Source organism: Meriones unguiculatus, chromosome 19, assembly GCF_030254825.1.
Source record: "Meriones unguiculatus strain TT.TT164.6M chromosome 19, Bangor_MerUng_6.1, whole genome shotgun sequence".
Classification (NCBI taxonomy): Eukaryota; Metazoa; Chordata; class Mammalia; order Rodentia; family Muridae; genus Meriones; species Meriones unguiculatus.
The window spans coordinates 10,301,486-10,326,710 of NC_083366.1; the positions used below are offsets into that span (position 1 = coordinate 10,301,486).

The following is a 25,225-nucleotide window of genomic DNA, read 5'->3' on the forward strand; positions in this document are numbered from 1 at the left end:
TGCAAAAACACACTGAAATTAATGGAAATTAAAACAAATTCTTAAACAAATATATGTTTAGTCAAGAATGTTTTACTTGTGTAGGCATGCATTCCTGTAACTCAGGGTTTTAGGCAACTACAGGCTTATCTACATATTTTTTTCTTCAATAAAAATCTCTTTATGTAACAGAAATCAAACATGTCAGTTTGAAGTCAGAGAAATGACTCCTTCTCAGTTGGTGGTATCATTTGTGAATGTTTAGAAAATGCAGCACTCTTGGAGGAAGTACGTTACTTGGGGTGGGCTTGATAGTTTCAACAGTATACCCATCTGTAGTTTCCACTCTCTGCTTCATGCTGCAGGTTAAGGATGTGAATGCAAAGCTTCCTACTTTAGCTGCCATGTGTGACACTTATGATGCTATTTCATAGTGATCTCACATCTCTCTGGAACTTACATGTCTTCTAGAACTTTGACAATGCTCCTCAATATTATGATCTCCCCAATTGTAGCCTATAGCAGTGAGATTCCTGTAGGTCTCCAGCTTCACATCTTTGTTGAGAATCCTCTGGGAAGGATCCAGCAAAGCCCACTCTTCTGGAGTGAAGTTCATATGCACATCATTGTAGGTCAACACATTCAAATCAAAAAACACATCAAAGATATACACGATGAACAAATAGGTTTCATCTCAGGGATACCAGGATATGTTTTTTCTAAAGACTGGAACAGATGGCTCAGACAGTAAAGTGTCATGTAAAATACCTGAGTTTGATCAGGTACCTATGTAAAAATTTGGGAATGGCAGTAAGTATCTGCAACCTCAGAGCTAAGAGGAGAATGAAGGAGACAGATGGATCCCTTTTGGTTAGCCAGAGCAACGAAAACAATAGTTGATGCTTCAGAGAAATCCTGTCACAAAAATACAATGTGGAGAACACTCAAGGAAGACACCTGACATGGATCTCTGGCCTCCACACTGGTATTCACCACACCCTCATATGCATATATACCACACACACACACACACACACACACACACACACACACACTGTCACATACTAGTCCTCTAGATTTTCTGAGCTTCCTGAAAGTTGTATGAAGGATAAAATTTGAGTATTCTAGAGTGGTGGCTTGTATTCACTGAGGCTATGCTCTGATTAGGCAGTTATCATTGTTCATTTCAAGCGCATTAATACTGTATCCCTCTTTTACAGCATGCTCTCTACTTTTGGTAACTATTTTGTTTTAGCTTTTATCATGCCTTCAAGTAATTGTATGCTTGAAGTTAATCACATGCTTAAAGTTCCAATAATTGAGCTCTCAACTTCATCAATAGTTAACATTCATTAAGTATTGAAAATATAATCTATATCAGTGAGAAAAGATTTGCAAATGAACTATGAAATAAAAAAGAAGTCTGTGTAAATGAACGGGAAGAATTACATATTCTAAAGGAAACCCAGCATATATAAAAAGCAAACAATATTTGATTTTCATGATTACTGCATTTTAAATAGTAAAGTTTTATTGTATTATCATGTATATATTTTAATATATATAAATTTATGTTTATATTTATTAGTTGAAATAAATTTAAACACAAATGTTCCTATTAAAAACTTATAACTGTTATTGGATTTAAATAATCCTGTGATGTATCCAGCACGAACTCTGTTAGTAGACAATTCTCCATGCATCTCTCATGCTTCAGCACCCACCTATGATGGGAACCAATCACTGACTACCTTTTTGTCTAAGACTGTTCTTTCAAGGACTATTAAATAGCAAACAGCTATGTTCTGCACAGGTCAACTGACCATCCTACATAATAAAGGCAAAGTTTTCATAAAATTCTATGATAAACAAATTGGTTTGCAGTTCATTGTAAAAGAAGTGGGCTGTATCAAATGAGATCCCCAACTGCTATGTAAAGCTACTTAATATGTACATACCCCTGCAGTTCTATGTTCTCCACCTGAAAGGTAGAGGAAAAAAAGCTCAGATATAATGCCTATACTGACTACCATATCTTTAATGACAAACGCATCTGTGTCAAATAAGACTTCCCCTCTTCCATCGGCATCCCAGGAATTATAGTATGCAAAGTCATTAGTTTACAGAGAGGGTAAAATTCTATAACTTTCACAATTCTTGACACATAACAAATACTATACATATTTATATTCCATCATAAGAAACCTAGAATTTATAAGTGAGTAATTATGACAAAATGACAATTATTATGTGCTCATTCATTCACTTAATCATGTATTAACCATTAATTTGAAAAATCCTGATAGAGAACATGTAATATATCTGTAAGGATGGGAGCCTTCCACAGACAACCTCTGAAAAACTCCACAAGGTAGATGATCGAAGCAGGTTCTGACTCACAGCCTAACTTTGGATAGAGTGCAGGGAGTCTTACAGAAAAGTGGGAAGATAGGACCCAGAAAGGACACAAGCTCCAGAAGAAGACCAAAAGTGCCAATAAATGGGCCTAGGGAATATTGCGGAGACTGATGTAACAACCAAGGACCATGCATGGAGAGGACCCAGGTCCCCTGCACAGATGACTGTGACTCTAGATTGTGGTATGCTAACCACTGGGCAAACCTGCCCCAACTGGCTCACTGCTAGAGCCCAGCCTAAACTGTGGACAAAGCTGTGGACACCTGGAAAGTCATTGCTTCACATTGCTAAAGACAAGGTGAGGCAATTCTCTCAAGTTCTTTTCCCACAGGCATCTTCTGTGCCTGATGGCTGGACCACCTTTGCTCATGATGCCATGAGATCACAGGAGCCAGGGACACTGCCTAGGTGATGGACTGACTAGTCATTTCTGTTATTTTGATGAATTGATACATTTATTTAGCTCATAATTTATCCTCCTCAGGTCTCTGATCACATTGATGGCTAAGCTAAGCTAATGGTAGCTTTGCAGCTAAAGAACAGATAATTAGATCCATTGTTTGCTCATTGGTCAGTTCATTAGCTAGTTAGAACTACTAAGTACTAGATCTTTTATTTACAAGTTTGCCTTGCTCACAGGCTTCATGTTAATTGCCTGTCTCTTATGGTAAATAGCTGGGTAGAAAGATGTAGAATTTATGTAGTGTCTAAGGATATAAAAGTTTAAATTATAAGGATCAGAAAAGTTGAGGGTCTAGGAAAATGTTTCAAAGTTAGTAAATGCCAGAAAGATTGAAGGGTCTAATTATATGTTTTAAGTTATAGGAATGTAAGTTGTAATGATACAGGAAAGTAATTTAAAGCATATTAAAAATGGGAGATATTTTAGATCCCCATCTCTGTTGTGCTTATGTTGTTATAGGATTTCAGAAGTTTAGAGCTTTGACATTGATCAATAAAGTTCTGATGAGTTGATGTAGCACTGAATGTTTATTATCCAGTCACAAGCTTGAGAGTTTAATTTCATTTTGGTTGTCTTCTGGAGATAAGACTTAGAGGTGCTTCTCATCATGCTGAAAAGTCTGTCCAATGCGCATATCTGACCCAAAAGCTGTAGCTTTTACTCTGGTATTCTTAATATCTGCCATTTCTGAGGTAGGCTTTTATACAAGATTTAGGAATATCTTAAACCTATTCCTTCTAGTTGCTTTGTTAAAGAAAGTCCAAGAATCCAAGATTTAGCACTAAAGCCATTAATGTATTTCTGCCTAACTCTCCAGTGTGACATGGAAGTGGGGCCTAAAAGTAGATGCTGAGTGTGCAAGAAGTTGCCCAGCACCGTTGGTGGCTGATTACCAACAGCTGTGCCCACAGGAAAAGTGTTAAAGTTTCAGAGAGTGGACACACTTAAATTGTTTATAAAGGTTGCAAAACAAATGGATAAAAACAGCTAAGTATCAACTCATTATGTTGGGTGCAGTTTTACCTGTTACTCTCAGAATGTTGTTTATGTTACATTTGCTGATGTTACTTTTCTGAGTTTTTCCACCTGTATAATCCTTGTGAGATAGTAAATGCTTTATTTTCATATATTCAGTTGATTTTTTCCCTTGGTCTTTGGATTCCTCGCTTTTCCCATTTAATAGACAAATTTTAACTTCTGTCTTTAGTTTGAATTTGTCTCAGCAGATTTTTACCTGGTTATCTCTCGGGGATCAGCTATGGACTGCAAGTTGAAATCTGGACTTGTTGGAAGCTGACATAATTGCAACTTGCCTCTTCAGGTGGATCAAATAATCAGATGTTTCTGAGGACTGCCACATTACCTACCTTTGACTGGAATTTCAGCCCTCCTAGCCCCTGATGTCAATGGTCCTATGAAGTAATATCAGAAGAAGAGAACTTCGGTCCACAATCTCACCTAACAGGCTGAAATGCTAAGCCAAAAGGGGACTCCCTGATGTTAGCTCTTATCTTGGGAATCTGCTTAGTTGGAGTAGGAACTAGTATTGCAGCAACTGGACAAAAGGCCTGGAGAGATGCTAGAGAGAAAAGATTCCAGAGGATGGTTTAAATCCTGGTATAATAGTTCTCCTTGGCTTTCTACCCTTATATCCACCCTAAAGGGACCCCTACAAGTTTTGATTTTTACCTTTGGGTCTTGTATTTTAAATCACTTCATGACTTTCATGGAGAAATTCTTGAAACAATACAGTTAATGGTACTCAGATCCCATTATGGAAAGGTAAATCTGGAAGATTCTAGGGGTCATATCTGGAAGACTCAAGATTGGGTCTTCAAATGATCATGGGAAGGGGGGAATGAGTGACCAAAGATTTAAAAATTTGATTGTTTTTGGGTTTTTTTTTTGGTATTTATTTAAAGTTTAAAGCACAAGCTGGAACAAAGGCCAGCTAGGTGTAGACAAGTGCAGCTACCTGGGGAAAGGAACTAGCTTTATTGCATTCTTTTCCTGCCCACTAGAGATACAGTTGCTAGGAAAACAGCCCAGAGGGCCCGTCCAGAACTACTTATGGTCTTGCAGCCTAAAATAAAACAATCATTTCAAAAGTCAATTTCCCTTACCCAATCATGCAATGCCAAGACAAGTAATTCCCTGCTTGCATTTATATCCTTTAAAAACCTTGTTCCCCTAGATCACAGGGCTGTATTCTTTTCTTGCTTCTACAGGGAATTTTGCATCCCAGGCTCGAGCATGTATGCAATAAACCTTCATGTATTTGCAGCGGAGTCAATTCCTGGTGGTCTTTGGGCATATCACAAACCGGACATAACAGTAGATTATTGATCTAGATAGAAGATAGATAGATAGATAGATAAGTAGATAGATAGATAGATGATAGATAATCATAGAAGAATAAAATATCTACTTAGTATATCTAAGAGAGAAGTGCTGTAGTTTTAATGAACACAATAAATAATGCCATCAGAGAAAAATGGGTGGTAAGGGAAACATCTGGAGTAGCAGGTGAGGAATCAAGCCTACAGCTCTAAACAGAGCACTCACACAAGGGGAAGAGCAAGAGCCTCAAGAGCCTTGGGAAAATAAATGCCTCTATTTTATAAATAGCAACATATCAGGGCATCTGGAGACAGGCAAGGAAGAGAAACATTACAGATGATGGAATTATAAATTTATTCAAATTTTGGCTATACTTTTCTTTTCTTTTCTTTTCTTTATTTATTTATTGCAATTTATTCACTCTGTATTCTGGCTGTAGCCCCCACCATCTCCTCTAAGTCCCACCCACCCTCCATCTTCTCCCCCTAAACCCTTCTCTAGTCTACTAATAGGGGAGGGCCTCCTATCTCCTTCTATCTGACTTAGCCTATCAGGTCTCCTCAGGGCTGGCTGCATCATCTTCCTCTGATGCTGGTTAGGCTGCACACCCTCCTCACTCTGGGGGAAGTGATCAAAAAGCCACGCTGAGTTCATGTCAGAGATATTCCCTGTCCCCCTTATTAGGGAACCTACTTGGAGACTGAGCAGGGGGTCTAGGTTCTCTCATTGCATGGACCTTGGTGAGAGTATCAATCTCTGAAGGCCCCACTGGGCCCAGGTTTTTGGCTCTGTTGGTCTCCTTGTGCAGTTCCTGTCCCCTCCAGGTCTTTCTATCTCCTCCTTTTTCCATAAGGTTTCCTGCACTCTGCCTAAAGTTTGGCTATGAGTCTCAATATCTCCTTCCCTACCCTGATGGATAAAGTCTTTCAGAGGCCCCGTGTAGAAGGCTCCTGTCCTGTTCCTTGTCTTCTCCTACATCCAATGTCTATCCTGTTTGCCCTTCTGAGTGAGATTTCAGCTTCTTCCCTAGGGTCTTCTTTGTTGTTTTTGACTATATTTTTCAATGAGACAAAAAACAAATAAGATGTTTTAGAAGTGTGAATGACAAAAATGTACATAAAATGATACAGTTCTGTTGTATGTTAAAAACATATGAAATACATATTTATGAATACATATTATATTATTATATATATGCCCCATAAATTGAATATTAATATATTAATTATACCTTTATAACTTATAAAATAAGGATTTTGCAAACTCTAGACAAGGAGGGAACACATGCTTGATTCCACATACCTACCCAAAAACCTGTCTAGGTATATCACAGACCTTAGAGGGGATCCCATTATTAATGTTTTGCTAAATGGACATGCAGTTCCTCTGTCTTCTAAGTTTTATGTTTATATACAAGGGCTAGTGAGTGTTCTTCTAACCTTGGTGAAATAAGATTATATTTATAGTAATCAGTGCTTAATGCAGAGACTCATGGATGGAGAAGGTTCAGAGAATAAGGGACTTTTGAGTACTAGGTGCTAAATGGGCATCTATGTTAAACTCCTCTAGGGACCACAAAGCATCATGGAAAAGGAAGTGAAAACATTGCAAGAGCTAGAGAACAGAGTGAGGAGTTTCATGAAGTACTGCCTTCAGGATATGATGTGGGCATTGCAATAATGAATTTATAGGCGCTGTGACTACCTGCACGCGTGCACAAACCTAGACTTCTTCTGAGTAGCTTTTGACCTCCAGCCAAGAGCCTGCAGCCCTAATCTTCAAGGATGAGCTAACCACCCCCACCTCAAAGTGCAGCTGCATCCACACTTGGCAGGACTGGCCAAGCTTGAGCACCTAAGACTAACCAATTATCTTACTTTATAGCTTCCTCATCCAATCCTAAATTGCCAAAACTAAAACTTCAAATTTCCCGCAATTTTTCTTTTAAAAACCTAAAGGCCTTTGTCTCCTGGTGCCACTCTTTGCTGACCAGCAAGGGTGACCCCGTTGTACAATGGTTAATAAACCTCTTGCTTTTGCAACGAGTCTTGGTCTGGGGGAGTTTCTGGGAAGGGCGCAATTGAACTCCTGAGCTGTAAGACCCCAGGTCTTACAGGTTCGTTGCTAAGAAATGCTATCTCAAGGACAAGAGTCTGGTCCTTCTTTTGCTGAGTGAAGGTCATTGCTTGCTTGCCCCTTTTTTATATCTGTCCTCACAGATAGGGTCACATTTCTTCACTCTCTGGAAAGGTACTAAGAGGCTTTAGCTTAACCTGGACCTAAAACTCAAAACTATAGGCTTTAGAAGACATATAGGTTACAAAGTAAGTCTAACCCTTTCACCACACTAGGCAGGATGGGTGGTTATTGGTGTTTAGGGTGGTCTGCTATGGTTTGTCAGTAGCTGCAATCAAAGAAATAAAAATGGAAGTAGATTCAGGTATCTTCCCAATTCCTCTCTCCTCTCTATTTTTGTTTCTCTTCAGTCTGGTGTTAGGAGGTGAAACTTGGGAATGCAGTGCTGAACCTGGGGAGGATAAATGGTGGGAAAAAGGAAGAAACCACAAAGTAGCAAAAATAAGCTGTATAACTATAAGACTCTGAAGACTACTGAGAGACAGTCAGGTTGAAAAACAAAGTAAGCATTGCATCAGGATACAAAGTCAACAAGCAAAAAAAAAAAAAATCAATTATTTTTCTTGTTTGCCCATAGTGAACCTGCTGAGACAGAGATCAAGGAAACAATCTCATTTATGATAGCCTCAAAGAGAACAGAACTCCTATTCTTATCAAGGTGATGAAAGACCTCTACATACAAAGGTATAAAACGCTGATGTTGTAATTGGGTATTAATATTTACTACTGGTTTATCTTCTAGTAACGCTGCTGTTAATCTTCAGCGGCTGTGAAACCAAATCACCACACAGAGACTGGGTTTTTAGTTAACCTAGAACACAATGCTGGGCAATATTTACTCCTTCCTAAGCCTCCATGCCCTCAGTTTCCTAACATTTAGATTTCACACATTATACTTGCTTTTTGTGAAATCTTAGGTCTGGTTCATGCTCCAAGTCCTCCAAGCTCTCTCCTCCCGCTCTGTTCTCCTCCCGCTCTGCTCTCCTTGCTCCCTTCAAGCTTCTCCTCCTTCTTGCCCTTTCCTGTTCTCTAGCTCCTCCCCTCTTTCCTGTCCTATGGCTCCTCCCATTGTACAACATTGTATCTAGTTGCTTTATTTGTGTCCTGTTTACACAAGAGTTGAGACAGGATGCTTGTAGTGAGTATCACAATGCAATATCCAAATTGAAACCAGAGAGTTGGGGGTGGGAAAATCAGCATTTGAATTAACAAGGTTAAGGCATATACATTTTAAAAGAACATTATACCAACACACTGAAAAAAGAAAGTAAAAAGGACACAAGTAATAGTCACATTCCCATATCCACGACTAGAAAATCAATATCTTTAGAAACTACCATTTACTAAATTATTACAGAATCAGTACAATCCCCATCAAACAACAAATGACATTTTCTTAGAGATAGGATAAACAAAACGAAAATCTGTATTGCAGAAAAAAAAAAAAAAAAACCCTGACTAGCAATCCTGAATAATGAAGTTATAAAATTATTACAATATTCTATTTCAAATTTTCCAACAGATAGACTCTAATTAAAGCAGCAAGATGTTGACTCCAGTCTGGCATGTGAGCTAGTGGAATAGAGTAGAAGACCCAGGAACAAGTCCACACAGCTTTCAGACAGAATCCTTGGCAATAGAGCCCACTTCCCATACTAGAAACACTGCTTCAGCAACTGTGGTAAGGAAGCTGATGTCCTTCTATACAACACTGAAAGTGGATCCCCACTTCCCATGTCAAGTCAAGTGGCCCCACCTCCAAACTACTAGAAAAAAACAAGGGAAAACATTAAAAATGTAGACACGAGCAAAAGAACTCTGACAGGATTTCAGGAAATAAAAATAAGAATTATCAAAGATTTCTGCCAGACTGGGTGGCACACTACTTTAATTCAAGTACTCAAGAGGCAGTGGCATGTGGATATTTATGCCAGTGTGGTCCAAATAGCAGGTGCCTGGCCAACCAAGGCTACATAATAAGACCTGTCCTCAAAAAAATAAAAATAAAATAAAATAATAATAAAAATAGAGAGCAAGAGAATTAAGAGACACTAGAGAAAATATTATCAGCTATTAAACCAGAAAACAGTTATTATCCAGGATATACAAAGAATTAAAAAACTTTAAACATTAGAAAAACAAATAATCTAATTAATAAAGGTAAAAATTTGCTTAAGAGACATGTTAAAAGGAAAAACAAATACAAGAACTATCACAGACTATCAAAGCAGATGCTGAGCCTGATGGGCAACTGTTGGGCAGAGTGAATGGAATTTTAGGTAAGAACTGGGAAATAGTAAGAGCTGGAGAGGACAGGGTCTCCACAAGGAGAGCAACAGAACAAGAAAATTTGAACACAGGGAACTTCCCAGAGACTCATACTCCAACCAAGGACTATTCATGGAGATAACCCAGAACCCCTGCACAGATGTAGCCCAGGGCAGTTGAGAGTCCAATTGGGTTACATAGTAATGTGAAGAGGGACTGCCTCTGACATAATCTGATTGGCCTGCTCTTTGATCACCTCCCTCTGGGGGGAGCAGCCTTACCAGGCCATAGTAGAGGACAATGCAGCCACTTTTGATGTGAACTGACAGACTAAGATCAGAAAGGAGAGGAGAACCTCCCCTATTAGTGGAATTGGGGAGTGGCATGCATGCAGAGGGAGGAGGGAGGGTGGGATTGGGAGGGGAGGAGGGAGGGGCTTATGGGGGGATGCAGAATGAATAAAGTGTAATTGATGAAAAATTAAAAAAAAATGAATTGAAAAAAATTCTTATACTGCGTGGCTGGAAATTCAATTTAGTCCATCCACTATGGAAGGCATATGGAAAACAAACAAAACAAAACAAAACAAAAACACCTAAAAGTAAAACTACCAAATCACCCTGCTACACCAGTTCTAAACACATACCTGAAGCACCAAAGCCAACATACATCATAGATACCTGCCACCAAGCTGTTCACATCACCTCTGAGTAGCCAGTGGAGTTCACATAAATAGATGAATGAATAAAACAAGTGTGTTCTCTCTCTCCCTCCACCTCTCTCTTCCTCTCTCACTGCCTCTTTTTCTTACTCATGTGTATATGTGTGCATGCATGTGTGTGTGTGTGTATGTGTGTTTGTACAATAAATTATTATTTGTCCACAACTAAAAAGAAATCATGTTATTTGCTGGAAAATAAAGATCAGAACCAGAAAACATGCATTAACCTAATGAGTCACAAGAAGCAATCTGAAACCTGAAGACAGACAATTAGGGAGGGCAGAGGAGATTAGGGTGATGGAGAAAGAGAAGATAACAGAGGGTAAAAAGAAATTGGATATGAACAAAGTACATTCATGAATGCTGCAAACACCACAATGAAGCCCGCTTTGTGCAATTAGTACGCTCTAATAAAAATATTTTCAAATATGAAATGTGATGATACAAAGAAATCAAATGCTCACATGCTGTTAATACATAGGTAAAATGGCATAGCTCCTATGGGAAAACATGGAAAGTCCTCAAAAGACTGAAAACCATTTGAATCAATACAGCTGAAGCAGTAATTCCAGTTTGGGCTATAGACTAGAAAGAATTCAGAGGAGGTGATGAACAGTTTCTACATTAATTTTCACAGAATCATTATTCACAGTGACCAGAGTGTAAGAGTAACTCAAGTATTCACAAGAAGAGGAATAAATAAACAAAAGGGGAAATATACAAACAAAGGCTAATGTTCAATCTTTAATAAAAGGAAATTCTGTCATATGGCAAGATACATATAAAGCTTCAGAACTGATCTTATGTGAAATAGCCCAATATTCTACAATAAAATTCTATGTGGCTCACTTATATGAGGGGCTTAGAGTAGTGCAACTTTCTATAGAAAAACAATAGAGTAGTAGTTGCTTATGGATTAAAGAAAAATGAATAAAGAGTTATTGTTTAATAAATAGAACTTCAGAGAGATTGATGGGTATTGAAAACAGATAGTGGTGATTGTTTTAGAAAAATATAGACACATAAATACTGCTTAACAGCACAGTAAAGATGCCTAAGACTGTAATTTATTTTTAAGATCAAGAGTAACTTAACCCAGGGTGACTATAGCTGAAGATGCCCTTGAACTTATGATTCTCCAGCCTGTACCTTCTTAGTGCTGGGATTATAACTATGAACATCCATTCCTGGTTTAATGCAGTGCTGGGGATTCAACTCCCAGCGTCATACCCAAAGGTATGTACTCTACTAACTCACTCACATTGTCAGCTATTAAATTTTATATTATATGTATTCCATCATCATAAAGAAAAAATGAAATGGAGAAAACAAAAAAATACAGGCTTAAAATTCCAGTCCTGGTTCAGAGACAGGGACGACATGAGTAATATAGACAAGTTCAGTAAAGTCAAGAAGCAATAGAGAATAAAAACATGCAACAAGGACTTCAGTCTTGCAGCCACAAGGAATCCAGCTATGCTTATCACCTGAAAGAGGCCAAGAAGTAGCTGTCTTCCCTGTCTGGAGAGGAGAGTCACATCAACAGGTGTTTTTATTACAACCGTATGAAGAACTAATCGAAGATGCAAGTCACACCATGCTGGGCTTCTGGTCTCCAACCCTATGGGACAAGGCTGAGCTACTGTGCAGATATACTGGCTCTAGAATTCCCTCCTCATTTCTCACCTGCCTATTCCAAAATCCTCTTGAGCACAAGTTACCAATTTAAAATGGCTTGATATTTTCCTAGAACCTGCACACCTCCTTCAGAATGCTTTGAACAATGTGTACTTATAATACAAACATGATATAAATATTATGTAAGTAGTCACAGAAGCTGGTGAATAATGGGTTTGGTGTAAGCATCAATTTTTGATTCAAATATTTTTTATTTAATTATTTTTATTTTTATTAATTACAGTTTATTCACTTTGTATTCCCCCTGTACCACCCTTTCTCCTCCCCTCCCAACGCCACCCTCCCTCTTCCCCAGCTGTGTCCCTCTCCCAGTCCACTGATAGGGGAGGTCCTCCTCTCCTTCCCTCTGATCCTATTCTATCAGGTCTCGAGTGGCTGCATTGTCTTCTGTGGCCTGGTAAGGCTGCTCCCTCCTCAGGGGGGAGGTGATCAAAGAGCAGACCAATTAGTCCCTGTCAGAAACAGTCCCTGTCCCCATTATTATGGAAACCCATGTGGATACTGAACTGCCATAGGCTACCTCTGTGCAGGAGGTCCAGGCCATCTCCATGAGTGGTCCTTGGCTGGAGTTATCAATCTCAGAAAAGACCCTTGTGCCCAGACTTTTTGGATTTGTTGCTCTCCTGGTGGAGCTCCTGTCCTCTCCAGGTCTCACTATCTCCCACTTTTTTTCATAAGATTCCCTGAATTCTGCCCAAAGGTTGCCCATAAGTCTTAGCATCTGCATTGATAGTCTGCAGGGTAGAGCCTTTCAGAGGCCCTCTGTGGTAGGCTCCTGTCCTGTTCCCTGTTTTCTCACTCCTCTGATGTCCATCCTCTTTGCCTTTCTGAATGGGCAAATGAGCACCTTAGCCAGAGTCCTTCTTCCTTAGGTGTACAGATTTTAGCATGTTTATCCTATATTATATGTCTAATATCCACTTATGAGTGAGCATATACCCTGTATGTCTTTCTGCTTCTAAGATACTTCACTCAGGATGATCTTTTCCGGTTCCCACCATTTATTTGCAAGTTTCATGATTTTCTTGTTTTTTTATTGCTGAGTAATATTCCATTGTGTAGATGTACCACAATTTCGGTATCCTTTCCTCAACTGAGGGGCATATGGGCTGTTTCCAGCTTTGGGCTATTACCAATAAAGCTGCTACAAACATGGTTGACAGCATGGTACTGGCATAGAAACAGAATGGTGGATCAATGGAATCATATAAAAGACCCATAAATAAACCCACACACTTATGGACACCTGTTTTTTGACAAAGTTGCCAAAACCATACAATGGAAAAAAGCATCTTCAACAAATGGTGCTGGTCTAACTGGATGTCTACATGTAGAAAAATGTAAATAGATCCATGCTTATCACCCTGCACAAAACTAAAGTCCAAGTGGATCAAAGACCTCAATATAAAACCAGACACACTAAACTTACTATTAGAAGAAAAAGTGGGGGAAGAGCCTTGAACTCATTGGCACAGGAGACAACTTCCTGAACAGAACACCAACAACACAGGCTCTAAGAACAACAATCAATAAATGGGACCACATGAAACTGAAAAGCTTCTGTAAAGCATAGGACACTGTTGTCAGAACAAAACGACTGCCTACAGATTGGGAAAGGATCTTCACCAACCGTCTATCTGATAGAAGGCTAATATCCAGTATATACAAAGAACTCAAGAAGCTAAACAGTAACAAATCAAATAATCCAATTAAAAGGTGGGGTACAGAGCTAAACAGAGAATTCTCAATAGAGGAATATCGAATGGCAGAGAAACACTTAAAGAAATGTTCAACCTCCTTAGCCATCACGGAGATGCAAATCAAAATGACCCTGAGGTTTCACTTTACATCCCTCAGAATGGCTAACATCAAAAACTCAAGTGTCAATGCATGCTGAAGAGGATGTGGAGAAAGGGGAACCCTCCTCCACTGCTGGTGGGAATGTAAACTTATATAACCACTTTGGAAGTCAATCTGGTCCTTTCGTAAACAATTAGGAACAGCGCTTCCTCAAGATTCAGCTATACCACTCCTAGACATAGATCCAAAAGATGCTCAAGTATACAACAAGGATTTCTGCTCAAAATTTTTTTAATCTTTATTTAGTGGAATCAGCAGATGCTGGACCAATGGATGCAAAGAGATAATTTTAATAAGTAAGCATTCTTTTCAGTCATTACATTTGTAGTAGTTAGTCACATGCAATGGAAAGCTCATCGACTAATAGATAAATGAACAGTCTGGTAACAACAAAGAAACTGATTGGCAGTGGCTGTCTTCAGATTCTAAAAAAAATTATCTCATTTTTATCTGGTTTCCATTCTTTCTATTACAAAGGACAAGAAATTAGTTTTTTAAAGCAATGTATTTTATTTTAAGTACTTGAATAACTTCTTTTCTTAAAGATTTCCTGCCATTACATCATGGCGTGCTTATGTACAGCTTTGAGTTCTTCCGTGTTCCTGGTGATAGCTGAAATCAGAATTTATATCCTTTTATTTCCTAAGTTCTCAGAACTATGCTCCAAACATTTCTTTATTCCCTAGAAATACTGAGTTCCTTAAAGAAATCAGAGAGAAGGCCAGTGATACTCCATAAAAATATCCCACAATATAATTGGGAAAGGATATGGGATGTAGTAATAAAATAATTTTTAATATTAGGCATGTACTGTCATAAAATAAAAGTGAACCACTAACTGGTGCTAAAGGTATGTGTATACTAATTAGGCTGGACTGTAACTGGACCTTAAAAATGCTTAGGTTCAAAATAAGTGGTTTACGCGGGCTGAGGGGCATGCCATGTTGGGTAAAGAAAGGATCCTGAGAACTGTGATCAAACAATGTTAGTGCCCACTTAACCTTTAGATAATTGGGTTTTTACCTGTGAAAATATAAGATATCATTTACCTAGTCTGATCATTATTTTGTAAATATCTGATAAGTAAAAATTTGATTTGTCATTGCAGAAAAGAAATCCTCTTAAAAATAATTCATTGTTATTATTTTATTGGCAATGAAGTAGTTATAGTCTCTTTTAGCCAGATATATCTAAAGTCTAGCCATGTACTCCTAACCAAATGAGCAAATCCTTTTTGTATTTGATATATAAATTCATCAAAATGATGAAAATTATAGACTATGATTATTGAATATTGACTACAATTTAAGAAGTAATGTTGCTGTTTTAAGTCCTTTCAGTTAAATGCCATGGGTATAGGATGGTTACAATATTTGAGAATCTTGCAAATTTAATTTTCCTGAAGACTCAGTGTAGAAAATGAAAGTCAATCTGAAATATACTTTAGAGTTCAGCTCTGTATCCATACCTACAAACTAGTCTTACCCTCACTTTTTCTGTACCTCTCTATACTTAGCTACAAAGTGACTAATGCATACAAATGCACTTCTATACAGTCAGGTAAAATTTCAGTACTGAGAAGGACATGAGAGTGCTTTGTTTTTAAATCACCTTTCTGTGGCTTGTTCACATGCTTACCCCAAGATAGATTCAAATGAGCCAAAGAAGCAAATACATCATTACTAGGGGGCCAAAGCTCTGTAAGGCAGTTTGGAAAAGTTAGCATGAAATGGGAGAGGATTATTATGTTTTCTCTGTCTTACACACACATTATTAACTAGAATGTGAAAATCAATGTTCAGAGACAGTAGATGGGAGAGAAAAGAAAAGGAACAAGTGGCTAAAGTTTATAGCAACAGCAAGCAATAAACCATTTATAATTCTGATTTGTAAGCTTTAAGACTGAAGAACAATGATACTGCTGAAAACAATATCTTGAATGAGCTCAGAATAATGATACAGAAAACAAATCACTTCACAGAGAACATTTAGAAATGACATCAAAATATGATTTATATAATCATTGAAAAGCTTTTTTATAAATATTATTTAACCTTCATAGAATTTTCAATTAAGGATAATCACTCACTTTTCTTCTAGCTTTTATTTTCCTGATTTAATACATTATCTTCAGACTGAACAAAATACCACAGGCTGCTCAGAAGATTTCACCTGTCTGTGAAAGACATTTCAGTTTTTCCTCTGTGATCAATGACTTTGATAAGTAAGAATTAATGGACTGTCTTTCCATTTCTTGGTATTATGTCACAGGAATAGTGGGTCTTCACCAATAGTAACTTTCCATTAGGGTATTTTTCAATTTTATCCTTCTGTGGAGATTTTCAGTCTAGAAAATGGATTGCAGATTTTAAACATGAGGATAAGAGGAAGAAAATGACAATCCTTTTTATTCATAAAACCCTTGGCAGGCTTTCTTCTACCAGGACTCAGTTCCAATGTGACTTAGTTTTTTAAACAAAGGAAGCTGTTCAACAGTTAACAAATTTATGTATATTTTGAGATTCCCTCCTCTGTTTGCTTCCAGTAAACAAAGCAGAGGCTAGAAAAACAGCTACTCATTTTCTAGCGTTTATTAGGATAAAATTATAGTTGTATATAGAAACATCTTGCAGAAAGCCTTTCAGCTTATAATTAATTTTAAATATCCCTAATCATGGCGATAGACTTCTAAAAGCACATTTTAAAAAACATATGTAAAAAATTAAACACATGATCCTAGTTAGTCTCTCCTAATGAGGGAAATGCAAGCGTTTTTTCAATGCATTTATTTAATCAAACGAACTCATGGTATAGATCCTGGCAGGTTATGGTTTGGCAAAACATTCAATCAGCATCTACAGATGACTAAGCATATCAAGAAAATAATGAGTCATTCCTTTTTATGGGCTACTAACTTACCTTTGCCAAACTTCATTGAGTGCAACACTAAATAAACTATTTTTTATATGAAGTAGAAAAAGGTAGGAATAAGAAAGTATTTAGATATTTTCAATTGCACCACTTTTAGATCACTCTGTTTTTAGACAAAAACAAATCATAATATTCAGAATATTGTCTGAAATACAATGCCTTTGTGTCTTAGAGAACTGTCAAGTAAATTGCAGTTTTTCTCACCTACATCTCATACATAGAGTAGAATATCATATTATATGTCTTTTCATCCAATATGGACATGATAAAAACCTTACATTGATGTTATTTGACACATGAAGCCTTCATTAGTATGAATATAAGTTATTTTTGAGCAGTTGTATGTGAAGTGTATCTGTTTTACTATAGTGTTTATTAATACATTGAGAATTTTATACAATGCATTTTGATTATAACCCTTCTAACTCCTTCACAATGCACCCTCAAATATCCATCCCCTCCCAACTAGGATCATTTATTTTTTTTAATAGCCCATCTACTACAATTTGTGTTGCCCATCTGCTCATGAGTGTGAGGCCATCTTACCTTACTATGAACCTGGTCAAGGTACCAGAGGCCACAACCTTAAAAAAATTCCCTCCTTCCCCAGAAGCCATCATTTTTCAGTAGCTCCTCTGATAGGTGTGGGAGCTCCTGACCACCTCTTCAGGCCATGCTGGAATGTAGACTAGCTTGAGGTTATTTTATGATTAGTATATTTTAATTATGTGAATTGTATGAGAGTATATGCAAGTGTTGAGGTTACCTGCAGAAGCCAGACTCATCAGAACCTTGTTACTGGAGTCACATACTATATTGAGCTGCCCAGTGTGGGCACTGAAATACAAATCATATTCTCTGTAAACATTATGGGCCCTTGGTTGCTGAACCATCCCACCACCCCAGGATGTAGTAAAACTATTTCTTGACAAAAGAGGGAACTCTAGAAAAGTATTTTTTTAAATATTAAAAGTGAAAATACATTTACAATTTGGCTTTAAACAATGAAAAACTTCCTTCTATTTTATTATGTAGCTGCTTATTATAATAACATAAAGGCAGGGAGGCTAGCAACAATTATTGAGTACCACTAAATATTGACTTAAGCCAAAAACTTATTCAAAGGAACATCTTGATCTAAGCAAATGACTGGATCTCATAAAAAATTACACTAATCATGCATTCATCAAATAGTCTGTTCAGGAGGAATGAATGGTACAGAACACTGGAATCATTTAGACAGTTTTGGGAGATGACTGTTCTCTGCTCTGGCATCCACTTACCCACTTCTCAGAGGTTGTCCTACTGAGATTCAGTTATTTTTGAGGGATAAGATAACCCGGAGGGTTATAAGCATTGCTTTTAATGTAAACAGAGACCAGTTGTCTTCTTCACAAATAGCAACATAACCTAGGTAAAAATGCTATGACATGAACTTTTATGACAAATGGTTTTACAATACCCAAAATTTGCAAAACAGCAAAACTGAACTAAACTAAATTAAACTTCATTGTGAAGCCTGCCCCTTCACGGTTTCTGATGACCAAAAGGTCCCATCTCCATGGATTATGTATACCCAGTTATGTAGATGCAGTTTCTTCAATTATAGAATACTTTCATTACAGTGTAATGTAATTCAATACATTACATCCGCTAGAGATGCTGGAAGTATTTAGTTTGTGTATGTTATAAGAACTTTGTGACAGTGCCAATAGCCACAATGGGTAAATAACAAAACTGTACCTCAGTAAGGATGGAAATACACAGAGGACTTTAACAAAACACCGGAGCCACTGTGTGGTGTTTTAACTGGGAGGTGCAGAGGAAGATGAGAAGGAACAAAGAAAGTAGTGGGAAGGCAGGGAAAGGATCCTGGAAAACGTATAGGCTTAAGTTATAACTTAATTATATTCCAATATAAATGAATGTAAAATATTAAATTAAATTATTCAAAGCCACCAACATTACATAAAACTTCAGTTTCTGCGTATCTTATGTTTATCTTAAAATAATTCTCTCATGTACGAAAATTGAATATATAAAATATATTCACCATGTTTTTAAAATTCTGAACATAATCCAGAAGTATGAGAACTCTAAATTTTTAATATGGTTAATAATTTTTGAAATAGGTCCTAAAAGAAAAAGAAATCAAATTTGGCTGGTGATAGCTATAATACTGAGAAAATTATATTAAATTACAACTAAAACATTAAATATTTGAAGTTCTACAAGAGAACAATATTGTTCCTTCTGCAGTAGGAATTCTGCTTATGAATGAACTCCTGGGGGCACAGTGCTTCTGCTTCAGGGCAGGGAAGTCTCATGTTATAAGGAACTAGGATTCTCCATGAGAAAGTCATTATACTATCAAATTCAGATCTAGAAACCCAGCCTGAAATCCACACTCATTCTTCTAGCTACCTTGCTGAAAGAATAAGAATCACAGACACCTCTTTTCTGAGCCTCTACCTCATCATAAGTCAAAGCTAAACTTCTTAATGAACAATCCATTTTTTTAATTAATTTTTTATTAATTACAATTTATTCACTTTGTATCCTAGCTGTGGCCCCCTCCCGCATCTCCTCCGTATCCTACCCTCCATCCCTCTTCTCCTCCTGTGTCCCTCCCCTAGTCCACTGATGGAGAGGTCCTTCTCCACTTCCCTCTGACCCCAGTCTATCAGGTCTCATTAGGACTGGCTGCATTGTTTTTCTCTGTGGCCTGGTAAGTCTGCTTCTCCCCTGGGGTGGGGAAGGAGAAGGTGATCAAAGAGCCAGCTATTGAGTTCATGTCAGAGATAGTCCCTGTTACTCTTACTAGGGTACCCACTTCGATACTGAGCTACCATAGGCTACATTTTTTTTTAATTTTTAAATTAAATTTATTTATTTATTCATTTTACATCCCAATTTCAGACCCCTCAATCCTCTCCACCTATCCTACCCTCCCACTCTCTTCCCCTGCCTCTTCCATCCCACCTCAACCCACCCTCATCTTCTTCTGAGGCCAGACAAGGCAGCCCAGCTGGAGGAAAGTGATCTAAAAGCAGGCAACTGAGTCAATGTCAGAGCCAGCCTCCATTCCACTTGCTGGGGAACCCACATGAAGACTAAGCTGCCCATCAGTTACATATGTATCAGGGGCATAGGTCCAGTCTAAGCACGCTCATTGGTTGGAGCTTCAGTCTCTGTAGCTGCCATAGGCCTAGGTTAGTTGGCTGTGTTGGGTTGATTGTTTCTAGTTCCATCAATTTGCCTGCAAATTGCATGATGTCTTTATCTGAAGACAGAGAACAGGACAGGAGCTTACCCAAGAAGGCCTCTGAAAGACTCTATTGATTGAGGTATCGAAGTAGAGGCTGAGATTCATAGCCAGACTTTGGGTAGAATGCATGGAATTTTATGAGAGAAGGGGGAGATGGGAAGACCTGGAGTCGTCTATTTTCTAATAATAAGTATCATCAACTGTTTGAAACTTAACATTACTCAAATCAACCATGAGGTTGATTCTGGAAAATTTCAATCTGAGGGCCAGCCAGGATGATTTTGAAAAGTCAGAACGGCTATACAATGAGTGGCAAGGAGCGCAGTTAAGCTGTCCGTACATGTCACCAGCTACAGAACATGCTGCATTAGACACGTGTGGTGGTTATCAATGTATTGTGGCAGTTTCAAAGCCAACCTGCTTGGGCTTGTAAATATTTCTTTTTTAACATCTCAGTGTCAGACCTTGTAAAAGAAGCAGTTTCCTTCTTTTGGGGGTGGGTGTTCTAGTAGGGATTTGTTGTTTATTTAGGTTCCTGCCCTATAACTATATACAAAGGAAGAAACCCATCGTTTCTTCAGTCATGAACATATTGGGATACTACAGTATTGAGTGACATGGGTATCCCAGTGACTCATTAACAATGACCGAGTCATCCCAACAAAGCCCTTCATCTAAGGTCAGAGTTAGCTCACGTGTGAGGATAGTGAGATCACCTACTTTTCTTTTTCTTTTTTTTTTTTTGTCTCTGCCCTAGAAACTATTTGTTCCCTTCATTTTCTACTTTTTGTAACATTCTACTTTTTAGTACATAATGATTCTTCACTATAGATTTTGACTGTTTAAATCACTTGTGTTATTTACTTCCTGAAGAGGCAACACTGATAATAATGTCTATAAAATGAGGAGAGTAATAATGCCTACCTCTCAGACTTGTCTTAATGTAAAGGACTGGATAACCACACTTCAGGGTAAGTCTCATGTCCAGGAGTAGATGGCCAAGACGAAACAAACGCAATGCTACTTTTGCAGGTACTTTGTTCTCATATTTCCTTTTTGAGCATTTTTTGATCTTATTAGTCCTTTGCCTATATATTTTGTTTTCTGGATGCTTGTTTTTTTGTTGTTGTTGTTTTGCATATTTGTTTGCTTGCAGAGTTTTTGTTATTGTTTTTATTTTGTTTTGGTTTTTCTCATAAGTTTCTTGCTTGTTCATTTGGTTTTTAGAGAGAAAATGAAAGGGCATAGTGTTGGGTGGGTGGGCAGTAGAGAGGATCTGAGAGGAGTTGAGGGAGGGGGAAAAGGCATGATCAAAATGTATTGTATGAAATATTTTTTCAATTAAAATAGATTTAATACAGAGTTTTGAAACCCTGTACATTTGGTTAAATTTAATTATGTCAGAAGCAACTGTAGGAAACATTATAGAATAAGTTTTCAAAGATGTATTTTATGTAGGAAGAAAAATCGACAGAATTTCTGTGAAATTTCTGTTTAGAAAGTTTTATTTGCCTTTGCCCTGCAGACTATCAATGAAGATCTAGAGAGGACAGGAACTCCAGAAGAAGAGCAACAGAACTAAAAAATCTGAGCACAGGGGTCTTTCCTGAGACTGATACTCCAACCAAGGACCATGCATGGAGATAACCTAAGACCCCTGCACAGATGTAGCCCATGGCAGTTCAGTATCCAAGAGGGTCCATTGTAATAGGAACAGGGACTGTCTCTGACATGAACTGATTAGCCTGCTCTTTAATTACCTCCCCCTGAGGGGGAAGCCGCATTACCAGGCCACAGAAGAAGACAATGCAGCCACTCCTGATGAGACTTAATTGACTAGGATCAGAAGGAAGAAAAAGAAGACCTCCCCTATCAGTGGACTTGGGGAGGGGCATACAGGCAGAGGGCAGAGGAAGGGAGGGATTGGGATGGGAGGAGGGAAGGAACCACAGGGGGGATACAAAATGAATAAAGTGTAATTAATAAGAAATTTTAAAAAAAGAAAATTTATTTGTATAGAACACATTTTTCAACTCTCTTGAGTAGTTACTTATAGTAGTTATTTGTATACACTTGTATTGAGTTAGGCTTCCACAGTCATAACATTATATATAAAGTATACAATATGATTCCATGGAATAGTCATGGCAAACTGTTTCTCCAGTTTGTATATTTTATACATTATCTTGTCAACTTTTCCACACCCTTGTCTGAGTATAGTGTGTGTGAGTGTGTGTGTGTGTGTGTGTGTGTGTGAGTGTGTGTGTTTATACGAATAATTCTAAGGTCAATAAAATTAACTCATTTGTTAGAATTCACCCATATATACAATCTTATCAACGATGGTCCTCATTTTGCTCACTTTACACCTGCATCATATATACTTCCTACATTATATGTCCTTGCAGCATCTCAGGACTTCCTATCCATGCCCATATTATTTCTCTGTATATATCTCATCAAAACAGGATAATACCTTTGTTTCTTATTTATTTAATTTACTACAATACTACACAGTTCATCCTTATGGCAAATGAGAGGATCTCATTATAAAGTTCAGAATCGTGTCATTTTTTTTATACATATCCTCTTCTCTTTGTCATTTTATCAGGTTATTTCCTTATGTTGACTATTATAAACAATGCTGCAGCATGCCTGGAAGTATCCAAACTCACATGATGGTGATTTCACTTTTTCTGGGTGGTTTCCCAAAACAAGAATAATCAAGTTTTTCAATGTTTCTCTTTTTAACGTTTTTAGGAATCCCCACACTGTTCTTTGTAAGTCTGACAGACTATATTTTTACCAACAGAAATCAGAAGTATGCATCAGTATACATGCTGTCTCATGGTGATGATTAATGACAATAATCAAATTTTCATGTACCTGTTTGCTATATTACACCTTGTTTGGAGAAACTCCTTTCAAGGCCTTTGCCCACTTTTCAGTCTGGTTGTTTGTTACTAAGTTAAATGTCTTCTTTGTATTATTTGAATATCAAAACCAAAATATTGACAGTATTTTCTAATAAGCAAGTAGCCTTTCACCTAGTTGCTCTTTTTGTGTTCATGGACATTTCAGGTTAAGGCAGTCCCAGTAATTCTTTCTAATATGTGTAGCTAACATCATTGTCTTCTAGGGTTTTATGTTTTTAGATCTTCTGCTTAGGACCTTTGTTGATCATCTTCAGTAGACAGAGTCACTGGACTAGTATAGTTTACACATTCAGAAGTAAAGATAGATACATAAATTCTGGCACAATAATTCACACTTTCAGTCATGATGTCCTTCATGCATTCTGTTTGGCCACTTGTGTGTGAAATCACAGACCTTCCTAAACGAAATACAGTCTGTGTCCTCTGGAGATGCAAACTGAGCTTTAAGCTAAGATCAAGAGAATGAGAGGCATTTTCTATATCCTCTACCAGCACTTGAATGGAATCTAACTGCCTCAACACTCATCTTTTCATTGATTAAGTTATTTATTTATTTTCCATCCCAAGCACAGCTCCCCCTCCTTCCTCTCCTTCCAGTCCCTCCCTCTCACCTGCCCCCAACACTCATTTTTAGAAGCATCAATTGTAGAGAAAACTAATAAATGGAGAAATTCAAAACAAGTTTTGAGATTTCAAAATATAAGAAGGAAGCTATTTTCTGTGGTTCTATTTGCAGTTGCCGTTGTGTGCACCATACATGGGATGTAATCAGGCACATGCACCAGCATGTTCTAAAGTGATTTGAATGTTAGAGGAAGCTTCCAGAAGCTGCAGTTCAAGTTCAGGGTCTTTCAAAGGCCTGGCCAATCTGCCCTGCATATATGACAGCTACCTGTTTGTGTGAGGGTGCGTTTTCAAATTCCTTTGCCCAGAGTCGCATTAAGTTTTTCCCAGGTGAAGCCTTAATTCATAAAGAAATCATATAGTAATACAGCAACATACCATGAGCTAGTGAGAATGAGGGTGTTTTATTTATGTAAAATCATTAGCACTTCAGGAACAATTCATTTAAAATCAGTCCAGCTAGATTTGTTGTCTAAACTCATTTGGGGTTGACACATAAAAAAAGAATTTTGTCTTGCTTTACAATAATAGTTATTTATACATGTGTCAAGTTTTCTCAGAGACCTGCAAAGGTTATCTTCAGTTGCATTTAAATTTTTTCCCAACATTTTTACTTCTCAGAGCTGAAAAAATGTTAACAAAGTTCCTAAAGCTGAGAGAAACAAGGAGAGCCCCAGAGGCAATGTTCCCTTGACCTTCTTACTCTCGGTGTGAGAGCTGACCATGACAAGTTCTGTTACATACTTGCATGATGTCTGTTCATGAGACCCTAGCTCTATCTAGAGCCAAACCACATTTCAAAAGAAGGAATGCTGCACAGAGACCACAAGAATCTGAATCTGTGGGCCATGCTCAGTTTCCTGCCTTGATCTCGCACCACTGCATCATATTTTTTTTGTCCAATCACAGCTCCACATGGCTGCCCATGCTTTAGGGAATTTAAGCACAACAGTGGACAGTTTTCCTTGGTACTTCTGTGTTTATTCCTATACGCTTCTAAGTTACATTAAACTTTGTTTAAATAAATTTGCTATGCTTCTCTCTTGTTAACCTATGTTTTATATAAATCAATGTAAGGTATGGTCCTTGTACATTGAGAAAGGTATCAAACCTTCTTTTTCCTATACTTTCAATTATACTGTATTCATGTCAATTTTGAAACTTTTGTATATCTAAATTCTAGTCATGTGGTCTGTAATTTAGAAAAACAAAAAGATTAATTAAATGGAAATAAAGAGATACTGATTATCTATTAAAAACTCATGAATTATTAAATGCATCATTAAATCTACTTTTTTGTATTCCTCATTATCTATAAGAAACACACCACACGCACAGGCACACATGCACATACACACACGGTACTTGGAAGGGTTCATTATGCATGTAGGATAAACATTTTCATGTATATAATATTAGCACACATAATTATATATTTTGTAGAATGAAGGATGTTTTCAGGTGGTCTAGGGAGATGGATCATCAATGAAGAGCACTGGCTGCTCTCTTCAGAGGCTGAACTTTGATCCACATGCCAATTCACAAGTATATGCAACTCTAGATCAAGAGATCTGTCTCCTCCA

The 25,225-nt window shown here is 37.6% G+C and overlaps 2 protein-coding genes across 2 annotated transcripts in view; both read right to left on the bottom strand.

The window, feature by feature from the left end:
* Malrd1 (MAM and LDL receptor class A domain containing 1) overlaps positions 1-25,225 on the bottom strand; it is a 744,773-nt gene that overhangs the window by 553,975 nt on the left and 165,573 nt on the right. The gene's annotated exons all lie outside the window — the stretch shown is intronic.
* LOC132649314 (zinc finger protein 431-like) lies at positions 419-16,818 on the bottom strand. The gene is made up of 2 exons (XM_060372983.1): positions 16,803-16,818; positions 419-672 (listed from the first exon to the last, which is right to left on the bottom strand). Exons 1-2 carry the CDS (start codon positions 16,816-16,818, stop codon positions 419-421), a joined length of 270 nt encoding a protein of 89 aa, XP_060228966.1.